At 36.2% G+C, this 12042-nt stretch overlaps 1 protein-coding gene across 2 annotated transcripts in view; it reads right to left on the minus strand.

The window, feature by feature from the left end:
• YJEFN3 (YjeF N-terminal domain containing 3) overlaps positions 1-10642 on the minus strand; it is a 47070-nt gene extending 36428 nt beyond the window's left edge. Inside the window, exon 1 of one of the 2 annotated variants that reach the window (XM_072404593.1) lies at positions 10393-10642. In XM_072404593.1, coding sequence (XP_072260694.1) covers positions 10393-10448 — 56 coding nt within the window. In that variant the 5' untranslated portion in view covers positions 10449-10642. The remainder of the gene's footprint in view (positions 1-10392) is intronic. The other variant, XM_072404592.1, reaches the window with a different exon arrangement.
• Between the last annotated feature and the right edge of the window lie 1400 nt (positions 10643-12042).

Genomic DNA, 12042 nt, shown 5'->3' on the forward strand with positions numbered 1-12042 from the left:
GATCCCTTAAGAGGAGTTCTTTCTCAAATATACAAATTACAACTAACAACTCAGGACACCTCACCACCATATTTTATTGCTAAATGGGACAGAGACCTTGGAGTTAAATTTACCAAAGAACAAATAGAGTGTATGTTATATTACGGACATAGAGCCTCTATTAGTAATCGTTATCAGGAGACTAATTACAAAGTGCTTACCAGGTGGTATAGAACCCCTCGAGTTACTAGATATGACTATTTCTGTAAAATTGTATGCCTTTTCACGCTTTTATTTGCTTTTGCCATCTGTATACACTGGTTTGAGTTCTGTAATTGTCTGTTTTTATTGGTTGCTAATAAAAAATAAAAAAAAAACAAAAAACCCTATTTAGTTGAAAATTTCTTATATTTCTCCTGGGTCAGTTGCTTGTAAATCAGCTGGGGACACAGAAAATAATCCCATTCTTCCTCTCCATTTCTTGATACACAATAATCTGACATTCAGAGGTGGGCTGATATCTATAGATTTACTCCATCATTTGCAGCATTATACCTTCCCACTAACTGTAAATCCTGTTCTGTAGTGGCACCTAACCCACAAACAGGGATAGGCAGGGAACCATTGGTGGTGCTGCAGATGCTAAGGGTCTTCTGTCCAATTACATGGTCGGTAAATAAGTTCTATTCACCCCTTCTCTGTTTCTATGCTGAAAAGCAGGCAGGTCGCTATCAGACCACCTCTAGACTTGTGCCTGAAGATTACCGGTAATATAGACATGGAATTTGATAAAGGGTATTATTTAGTTTTTGTGGGATGGATGGATATTCAGGGTTGAATTAAATTAAAAAAACATGCATGGAGAGACAGCTCATCCAAACCTGGGACACTTGTCTACTTTAAGCAAGTGTGCAGCTCATAGCTCCGGCACATTCACTGAACTAGTATGAAATACCAAGTGCCTCTAAAACTAAAAGTATTTACACTCAATCCTAAAATACAACTTCAAAGTTCTTCTTTCTAGTTTTCATTGACCTGCCTCCACCATGTATAAAAAAATTCAAACTCTCATTGCCCCCTCCATGTTCCAGAGTTGCTCCCAACTTTGTCCCCAGTCCAGCACCTTTTTTATAAAATATTCTAGTGGGTTTTTTAATGGGGCAAAGTAGGTAGTGAAGGGGTTGGAAAATCCTTTATTTATGCATTGATTTGATTAAATAAAAGTTTATACATTTCCTTAGTGATAGTAATATGTAGAGTTTATTAAAACTAGCTTACATACCAAAGCAACAATGTGACTTCTGATTTAGTTCTTACTGTTTAGTATTCTATCTTCTAACTGATGGTTTATAAAAATAATTATGCATGTGTTATTCTCTATACTGTTTGTTGATAAGTATTTTTCTTCTTTGTATAATCATTTTTTTCTGGTAGTCCTGGTTAACCTTTGAATTTTGAATTTGATGTAAAAGCTGTTTTTAAGCATTGTAGTATTCCTATACAGATGTTAGTCTGTCATGTGCAGTCCTCTATGATCAATCAAAATGGTTTAGAATTTTAATAGAGATAGATATTTCATAGGTAGATAATAATATCAGATTAAAATCTAACTCCAGCGAAAACTTTTAAAAAGTTTTTAAGTTACAATTGCTGTCTGTGATCTAGTTGGAGAGATTTAACTTTACTCCCTGTCCTTAAGAAATATCACTGGGCTTCTAACCTTTCTAAATTGTTATAAAATATCATGTTCTTTATCTATAGTATATCCTCACTGTAGGAATTTTCCAGCAGTCCTAACTTTTCCACTCTAAAACCAAAACTAATATATATTTTAGTTTACCTGTACTTGGATGTGCTGGCTGCCTTAGTTTTTTTTTCCACCTGCCTGTTCTATGGGGACAACATTCTTTCACCCTACTTTATATATGAAGCAGCAATTTTGTTAGCCCACGACTACCTTGCATGTAATTTTAGATGGAAGATGAGCATTATGTAGTCCTCAGAGATGTCTGAGAACAATATAGCTGATAACAGCAAAGTCGGGTAACATGACTGGCAGATTCAAAAGGGATTTTTTGCACATAACAAATAGATATATCAAAACTTTTTTTAATATATAGTATATAGAAAAGGCCAAATGGAATTAAATACATGAAGTTCATTATTAGGGTTTACATAAGATTTAAGGCTTCAGAATAGTATGAGAAGTGAGGCTAAGTGTTAGGGACAGGGTGAAATTTATTTATTTATTTAATTTTTGGCATTCAAGCCCTTACTGTTTATTGCTTTTACACGTAAAGCTAATGTATCAATGAAAACAGCACCTAAAAAGAGCCTACAGGTTCCAAGCAAGTCCCTAGAAAGCATGGGACAGAAACATGCTAATTAAGTAACAATATGTCATTGAACCACTGCAATCAATCTTGAAGAGTGACGAAAACTTCAATAATGCACATCAATCCTCATCAACCTATGTTTGCAATTTGATAACTGACAGAATGTCTATCTAGAGGCCAACTGGATTGCTAAATTATGTTATTGAAGATGCTAACCTGGATTGTGCAGTGCATGAACACAGGAAATTAGGCTTTGTGTTTTTTTTTCTGTTGGGTACAGTATGTATTTAACAATACATAGAGCAAAAATAGGCAGTAAACACACAGAAACCTAACAAAATAGGATTTCAGCAATTTCTAGCAGCCAGACCAAAGAAGGGTTTTTCTTGCTTAGCCTCTATTTTTTATGCACATTTGTGGTTGCTTTATATAGCCTTGCCATCTTGGAAAATAAATGATCTGTTTCTATGTCTTACAAAATAGACTGTAGAACAAAATAGAATGTTACCGCATATCCAAGCTTTTTATCGATTTTTCATGAATCAAAAGATGTGATCAGAGCCAGCTGCAGGCCTACAGTTAAATATAACTGCAGATTTATGCTTACAAACAGTTGCATTTCAGTTTATATCTCATGTTGAAAATGTGATATGAAATATCGCCCCTATTCTTTACTTCTTTCATTCTTCATATATGTGAAAATATAATTATGAAGAATAAGGGCAACATATTACGCAGAGCTGTACATTAAATAGGGGTTGCAAATGACAAAGAGATACAGACAGTAACTGAAGATCATGTTCTGTTTATATTATGGGGATATTGAAGTAGTAGGGTCTATCTGATGATAGAATGAAATAGAAGACTGACAATGTCTGGTGAGCTCGAAAATGAAAAGATGATGTAAATGTGAATTACAAGCAATCATAGATACATTACATGATGAGATTTTTAAAAGGACCATTAACAATTTACCATTCAAACTTCAAGAAGAAAGGAGAAATACAATTTTGCTTGTCATTACCATATTTCACTTAACATTTATGTCATGCTAGCAGAACCAGATCGATGTTATGTGAACTTTCATTTGAAACTGAGCCATGTTGTTAAAACAACATTCAGAAACAGAACCTTGTAATTGGAATATATATTCAGATAGTCTTTTCCCTAAAAGCCTGGCTTACTCTGTTTTCTTTTTTTTCCACTTCTGCATCCTGTTTTGCCCTTTGCATCCAAATGACATGACTGGTACTATACTGATGAACAGGAGACATGGTCCCAAATTGCTGGTTGCATTACGGAACTTGTGATCTGACAGCTGTGATAAGGGTTATATTTAGACATAATGTCGGTCTTTTCAATGTCCTGTCCCTAATACTATGCCATTATTTGTTTCTAAAATGAGAATGCTATAATGGATCATTGGAAGAATCAGGCTGTCTGTTTAGTATTCAAGGCCATCCTTAAACCATATGGACCAACAGACAACTGAAAGAAGTCTTCTGACTCCTCTAAGCATAACCTATGCCCTAATTCTAAATGCTGATTTAAAGCTGAGGTTTCATTTGCTTATATTTTACCTTTATCATTTCCACCTTTTCTTCAGCCTCAGCAAGCTAATGAAAGTTTGAAAAGTTAAATTTTCATCACAAAACCTGTGTAAGATCAACTGCCATGTTTATTTGGTCTTTGTGTGTCTATATGTCATTCTAGCAGATCAAGGCTGGTATTGCCCAAAAACAAGAAGCTGTGATAACACCGACATCTGATTTTTAAAACTTCATGATTTAAATAACTGAAAGACAATAAATGAATAGAACAGGCTAAGGACAGGCCCAGCTGTCAGGCAATAAAGGAGTTGATGATGCTGGATGTCCTCCAGGTAGGAAGTGGGGCTCTGTTTCATTTGCAGCAGCTTCTTATACACACTGTGAGAAGCCTACATTGTGCAGTGAAATCAGAGAAAGCAATTTCAGAACAGAGGAGAAGCCTGGAACAAAGGGTTATCCAGAAGAAAGAAACAAAACAAGAAGAAACAAGTTCAGTTTGTTTCAAGTTTTAAACCTTGTCTCCACCCTACACTGCTATCCCGTGCAATGACTAGTTGTGCTTTTCTGCTAAATTATCTATTCCTGGATGTAGTTTTGTTGGAAGGCAGATGTCATTTTGCGATTTGTTTAATATTTAATGTCTATACAATATTTATTGTATTTTGAATGGCATTGGAAAGGACTAATTAGTTTAATTTGTACTGTTCTCTGTGCTTCCATATCATACGGGGTTTACCAGACAGGAGGCACAGAAAACTCTGCAACAAAGATGCAATAATTAGACACACAGATGAAAGAGAAAGAAAGCAGAAGGAAAACCTAACTGTACTACTCTCTAACAACTTTTTCAATTTCCATGTTTTGATTCCGTGTTCTGAATGGGAAGCAAATAGCTATATTACATTTACCAGCTGTCACTAACTGCAAGACCGTCCCCGATGGACCCATTTATCCTGTTTTTTTTCTGAGTTTAGGTTAGGTTAGATACTGATTTTTCTTTTATTAATTGTAATTTTCAGGTATAATACATCCTGTTTTGTTTGTGTGAAATGTATAACACTGGGTAACAATTTGTTGTTTACGCTAAAATAGGTATGCTGATTCTGAGTGCAGTTAGTTTTCTTCTATCACGTCAGGTTTTTTCTCTACCGCTTATATTATTGCGATTACTGTAGCGTGGATTTGTATAGGCTTTTCATTTACACGCAAGACAGTGTGGTCAGAGGTTGTGCGCTGCTCTACGTAGTGAATAAGCAAAATGTATTTTTCTACTTACACACATATTTCCTTTCTTTCAGATCAGAAAGTTAAACTTGGATTCAGAAAGGTAAACTTGGTGATCAAGATAAGTTCTGAGCCCCTTATAAGGTGTGCAAACAGTGTGTCGAGGGTTTACGGAGATAAACAAAGGGAGCACGTGATAAGATGCCATTTGGTATATCTATGGTTTGCCAAGAGCCAGGAGATCAATTCAGTGACTGTTACTTTTGTATAGTGAAAACTTCAGGATATACCAAGAAAAATAAATGTAACATAGAGTATTCTCGTCTACCATCGGCAATACACCCAGTGGCTCATTCAGATGAAATCCCAGTGCCGGTTTTCGTTACACTACTCTCTCTTGAAGAACATGATTATGGTGATGAACTAGGTGACAACAATGATGGTGTTCGAAATTGAAGTGGACTCTGTTCATAAGAGATTTGATGAGCATGAGTTGAGTGATTTGGCATGTAATTTGGGACTATCAAAGAAGACTTCAGAACTCCTAGCATCAAGAGTGCGTGAGCAAAACTTACTTGAAAAAGGAACGAAGGTATCATACTTTCGAACCATAGAAAAATTGCATTTCTGCAGCACTTTAGAACTGACAGGGGCTTTGTGTATTGCCATAACATACCTTGATTAATGGAGGAATTGGGAATTCCAATCTATAACTCAACTGAATGGCGACTATTCATCGATAGCTCAAAGCGGAGCTTAAAGTGTATTCTCTTTGTGAAGAATATGCAGACATAAGAGGGTCATTGAGTTGTTGCAATATCACCAACACATTTGGGACATGTGTGTTGACCTTAAAATGGTATGCTTCCTTCTTGGTCAGCAACGCAGATACACCAAGTATCCCTGTTATCTGTGCATGTGGGACAGCAAAGTTCGTGAGAGGCATTGGGTGGAAAGGAATTGACTTCCAAGATCTGCCCTAAAACCAGGTGATCCAAACATTCTACATGAGCCATTTGTTGATAGAAAGAATATTATATTTCCGCCTCTGCACATGAAACTGGGTCTGATGAAGCAGTTTGTTAAAGCTTTGCCAACTAAAGGAGACTGTTTCAAGTACCTCATTTTCGCATTTCCTAGGCTGTCATTCATCAAAGATGAACATTTCATCAGGACAATGTCAGAAGTCGAAAAGAATGCTTGGCTATCATTCAAAGCTATTGTCAATGACTTTCTTGAAAACACACAAGCAAATAATTACACAGAAATCGTCCAAAAAAATCTTGAAGAGCTACAAAATTCTTGGTACCAATATGAGCATCAAGGTGCATTTTCTGCATAACCATCTTTCTAACTTCCTGGAAAACTTTGCTGCAGTCAGTGATGAGCAAGGTGAACAATTCCACTAAGGTTTGAGGGTCATGGAAGGACAGTATCAGGGTAGATGGGATGTACATATGATAGCTGACTATTGTTGGAGCATCCGGCGGGATTGTCCCAAGACTGAACACTCCCGGAAAATCTATAAGTGTAAATGTTTACATTAACCGCTTACTCGAATCATTTTCAAAAGTTTTACTGTAAAAAAAAAAATCATAGGGTAACAATAAATCCTTTGTATGAACAAAAGAAATTTAAATAAACAGTACATTTGAGTTATCATTTCATTATTTTTTCATTGTATGTAGCATTTGTATGTTTTTTGACAAAAATGGAGAGTAGTCAGTTTTGAAAAAACTGGATCTGATTGCAAAAAACTGGGGTCGATTCTAGATTCACCACCCAAAAATTAGTGAAAAACATGTGCAAGTTCCCCAGAGTAATACATGTGCTGTATGTTTTTTGTGCTAATAATCCAAGTTCCAGCTTTCAGAAGCCAAGGAACCAGACTTTTCCTCAAACATTCCCACGTGGAAATCCTCCAGGTCCATGTGTTTCAATTAATCAAGTAATTGATTCCTACAAGAGAACGTTAGATTCTCTATTTTATAAATGGAGCCTATATTATTTTGGCAGCACACTGAAATTCTGTATGATAAAAATTTGTTTTAATTCACAAAAAAACTTTATCGCAAAGCAATATTTACACAGTTAGTGAGGGTTGCTATATGCTCCTGTACCAAAAATGTGCTGATTGCCAATGATAATGGTATACCTATCATAAACTTGGACAATCCTGAATATCTAATGAAACAGTGCATAAGAAGAGTTAGTCAAACTCAGTAGTTATATATGAAAAATTCTACTTTCCATAAAAAAGCCAATTTTGTTCTGGTCCACTTGTGTTAGTCAATAAAGCCATATATCACAATAGGAATCATCCATCACAATAAAGGACCAACATGGATTCCCAATTTCATCTGACTACTGGCTCTGTATTATCAGGGTTTTGCCGAGTTACCGTCCCCTTATGCTTTTTTCATCACAAGCTGCTTGTCTATGACAGTTTTTTTCTTATTCAGCCTAAATAGCCCATCCTGCACATATAATAAGTTTTTGGTTGTACTGTTCATGATTGAACCATAAAAAATAAATACAGTGAGCGGTACAATGTGAAGTTCAGTAAAACTGACACTTTTTTGGAGATGTAATACTAGCAAACAGAATTGATGTGATTTTTCAAGGACATAAAGCTTTCCTTTATCAAGGTTACACATATGGATGTCAGCTTGATAAAAAGGACCTGCATGTCCCCGAAATGTCACATCATTTCTGTTTGCTTCTATGACATGCATCTTGGAGTAATCTTTTTAAATGTTTGACACCCATAGATAAAAGGGGTTATTAATAGTAGCTCCAAATTTTTGTTGGTTTATAGATGCTGGGGGTCCCTTTCCCATCCTGTTGCTTTATGGGCCATGCAGGCCCTTCTTTTCTTCTATTCTTATTCCTGATTCTCTGTCACTTGGTTAACTTTATTACTTTCAGGTTTCTTTCTTCTTTTCCCTATCTTGCTTAGAAAGCTTAAGTTGGGTCCCTATTATATGTGGGTTCCCTATGGGCCTCTATGTTTATCCCATACCATTAAGTGAGACCTAGTCTTATAGGGTACTCCCTACTTGCACCTTTGACATAACCTCTATGTGCCCTTTTAGGATATTTAATCATACATATCTGACATGTCAGTTCTTTAATGTGTAACTTTTTTTTGATATATAGATACTTCTTCAGTGTTCCTATTGACAAACTACATTATGTTGACATAACTATTGACTTTGTGCAGTGCTGCGTAATATGTTGGCGCTATATAAAAACTGTGTAATAATAATAAATACGTTCATGCTTTTCTAGGCTAATTGTATATAACCTGTTTGTTCTTCTTTGTTGTTTTGGTAACACTTCTTTGTTTTGTCATTTTTAATAATCTCCAAAAAAAGTATTGATAAGAAAAAGGAGTTACCAAACATGTACTGTAAAACATGAGCCACATAGAAATGCCAGATTTCCCTTTAACCTTTTCTTATATTTGGTATGTTATGTTATGTTTGGTAAATAATTTGCTATTGCTTTTTTATAGCTAGCTGTAATGGGAAGCCGGAGGCAGAATTGGGTTGTTGTGATTCTGTGTTTGCAAAGGTATCACTAAGAATCATTAAAAAAACTTTTTAAACCCTACCTAACATATGAAGTTTTTAGTAATTAAACTGGTGCAAATCAGCTTTCTATATATTTTTTTTTAAATTGTATTTTTATTGAAAATTTTTCAACAGAATTACAGAACAGAAAACAAAGGTGCAATACCATAACAGATGTGGAAACTTAAGCAACAGTTATGGGGCAGCTGTATAATGATAGGTCCGAAAGTATTGGACAATTGACCTTGACCATAAAGCTTACTATAACTTTTTGAACAACAGCATTTACATTGAAAATAGAGGGGGGCAGAACCAGCAGCCAGTTGGGCTCATGCTGCAAGAAGGTGAGCAGAGAATTAACCTCAGCAGTTACTTGCTTCTCCTCCCTTGGTAAATCACATACTTGGATAGGCAGCTAAACAAGCTGAATTGAAGTGAGGCCACCAAGCTGACTGTTTTGTCTGGCATTGTTGTGTAAATTTTAGGACTAGCTGGACAAGATTACTGATAGGACATATATTGTACATATGTAGAAGATTGATCACGAGTATGTATTCCAGCTGTTTGCATAGAGATCTGCATTCAGCATTCTTTTGGCATAGTAATCCTATAAAGTGGTAGCTGATGTTTATTCTTTTTGTCTGGTAAAAACAACAAAAGAGGGTTTACTGGAACCAAACTAAACTATGTTTAAAAAGAAGCAGAAAAAAATATCTTATAATTATACTTTTCCACAAAGACAACCATTAGTCATGGTCATTCATTAGAATCACCAAGTGATTTTTTTCTTTTCATCATGGAGCTGATATAATTTTGCAATTCCAATGATTGGAAAAATGCCAGGCCAGCATTATCATGTGGCCAGGCAAGGTACCAGTCCTGTGCAGCATCACACACTGCTATATGAACTAGAACATCTTTAAGAAATCATCCTCAGCTGTGACAGGTGTCATCCAAGCTAGGAGTGTACAACAATGACAAGGGTTCTTGGTGCCAAATAAAGTTACTTCTTAGCTCTTTGTTCCATGGTCCAATTATCTCAGCACGCAATTGTATAAGATACCTAGCATATAACTTCCATTTGAAAAAAGAATTACACTCTTCAAAAAACATATTTGAGTTATGGATAGATTCTGATGAGATGAATCATCATCTAGTTTCTTCTATATTTTAAGCAGTAAGATTTCCTCACTGGAGTACCTGGCACAAGTTGGTTAATGTTATCTCTTACTCGCTGTGACAAGTGGTAGGCGTAAAATTGTTTTATTTCAGCTAAAGAAAAGTTGATTATTTTTCTGAAGCCTGAAAGAGTCATAGCTGAGTTAACACAAACCTCAGCAATTATTTTCAAGATCATCTCAGTATGAGCTCCCCAAGTGCACAACGCAGTTATTTATGTCCATGACACTTGTATAGTAATTGTGTTATTATTCCCTTCGCCAAGACAGCTCGGTGGGATGATGACACTTAAATGCTTATGGCTTTACACAGTAGCAAAATAATATTATGTACAATACATAGGATACTTATTGGCCATAATAATAGGCTATGTGCATTCTGCATGCAAAAGAAACCTTTTGCACATATTTATGAATGAATTACAAAATGAAATTCTCCTTAACATTACTGTTCTAGAATGTACCCACACCCTCCTTAGCTCCAAGTAGCCATGCTTGCATTGATTTAGGCATAGTACAATATTCAGATGGCAGCTGACAATTGTCTTACCTGATAAATCTTAATGGTTCTTGTTCATCCTTGGTTTCAAACCCTGAGTTGCTCATTTTCCTGCTTTCTGGCTAGCTCTGTGTCTCTCTGGGTCTAGCTGTACACAGCTGAGTGTCTCTATGTGGTTGTGTGCGAGGAAACAAACCAGCCAGTCAGCAGCCAGCGGCAGTGTATGAATTCCATCGGATTGGATCTTCTTTACAGGTATCCAGTCCTCATGATTATTTAACCCTTCAGAAAAAAATCACACACTGATGATGCTTCTGCAATAATCCTTTAGCAGTTTAATATGAATATGTGATATGCTACTACAACCGGTCATGGAGAAATTGGAATAATAAATGCCAGAAATTCTAACAGATGGATTATTAACTTTTGGAGCCGGAATGTGTTATTTGGCATTGTACAGGGTATTGGCAATGTAATAGGCTCTCTTTTATATTCAATAACTGTAGTGGAAATTTAGACATACAAAATGTAAAGGGGAATCCCACTGAAAGGTCCATAAAACATATTGGGACATATTACGTTTTAGTTTGCCAAGGGAGCATTGATGGAGAGGGTAATCAGTATCATGCTTTCTGAATCTATGCTTAGTGGAAAATTAAATACATGGCTGAAATACACATATTTGATCTGCCTTGTATAATAAAGGGTTTATAGCTTTTTACGGACACTTTTGGTCAGGCAGCAGAGCCAGGAGACTGACACCATTTTCTGTTTAAAAGACCTATCACTGACTTAAAATATTGCAGAGAAATACCATATTTCTAAAATACTTACTTTTCATTGGCTTGCCCATTCCTCTGAACTTGCTAGCAAATTTAACAAGTTCATGAAAGCAGCGCATTCAATGCAGCACATTCCTATCTGTACTCCCTCGCTGGGTGCCGCCATCTTTCTTCTGCCCAGCAACGATCTTTGGCCATCCTATATGGCCGTACCAGGTTGACATAACGCCCAAGCAAGAGTGCGGCTGTTCATCTATCCCCCTGCACATGCACGGAATGCCGGGTTTCCCTGGCAACCAAAGCTGATGCTGCCTGAATCAGTAAAGTTCAAAGTGTGACTTTAGTTCCACTTTAGGGTAAATTCTCTGGCACAGCCCCTCCCTTCATACCAATCATAGCCATCTTTTTTTGGGAGCATCGATTTACTAATTTCATGTCCTCACATATTCTTTTTTTGTAGCTTTTGCTGTAGGAATGAAAGGGAATACTATAGCATGTCGCTTGAGGGAGCCCCACTTGCTAGAGTTGATGTCATCAAATGCAAGATGGCAGCACCCAGCAGAATTCTCATAGCTTTTGGATGTCCAAACAAGGATTTGCACAGGTATCATTCATGTTGGTAAAATAAATGACATGATGACATTTTCAAAGCCCAACTAAAGCCAAAATTGAACAAGGCAAATTCTTATTGATAATTATTGTAAATGATAGATATTACCAATGGAAATATTTTTTTGGATTTAAAGATCTATTGGGTAGCTGTGAAATTATTCCTTTAAGACCACTCTGTAGGTTTTTACTGTAATACAGAAGTCTGTCATCTATTGTTTTCTTACATTGGGTGTCACATGATCACACCTGACTGACTCGCCCATTTGCTAATGAGAAGAGGAGGAGAGGAAATAACTGTATTGCAGCA

Source organism: Pyxicephalus adspersus, chromosome 3, assembly GCF_032062135.1.
Source record: "Pyxicephalus adspersus chromosome 3, UCB_Pads_2.0, whole genome shotgun sequence".
Taxonomy (NCBI): Eukaryota; Metazoa; Chordata; class Amphibia; order Anura; family Pyxicephalidae; genus Pyxicephalus; species Pyxicephalus adspersus.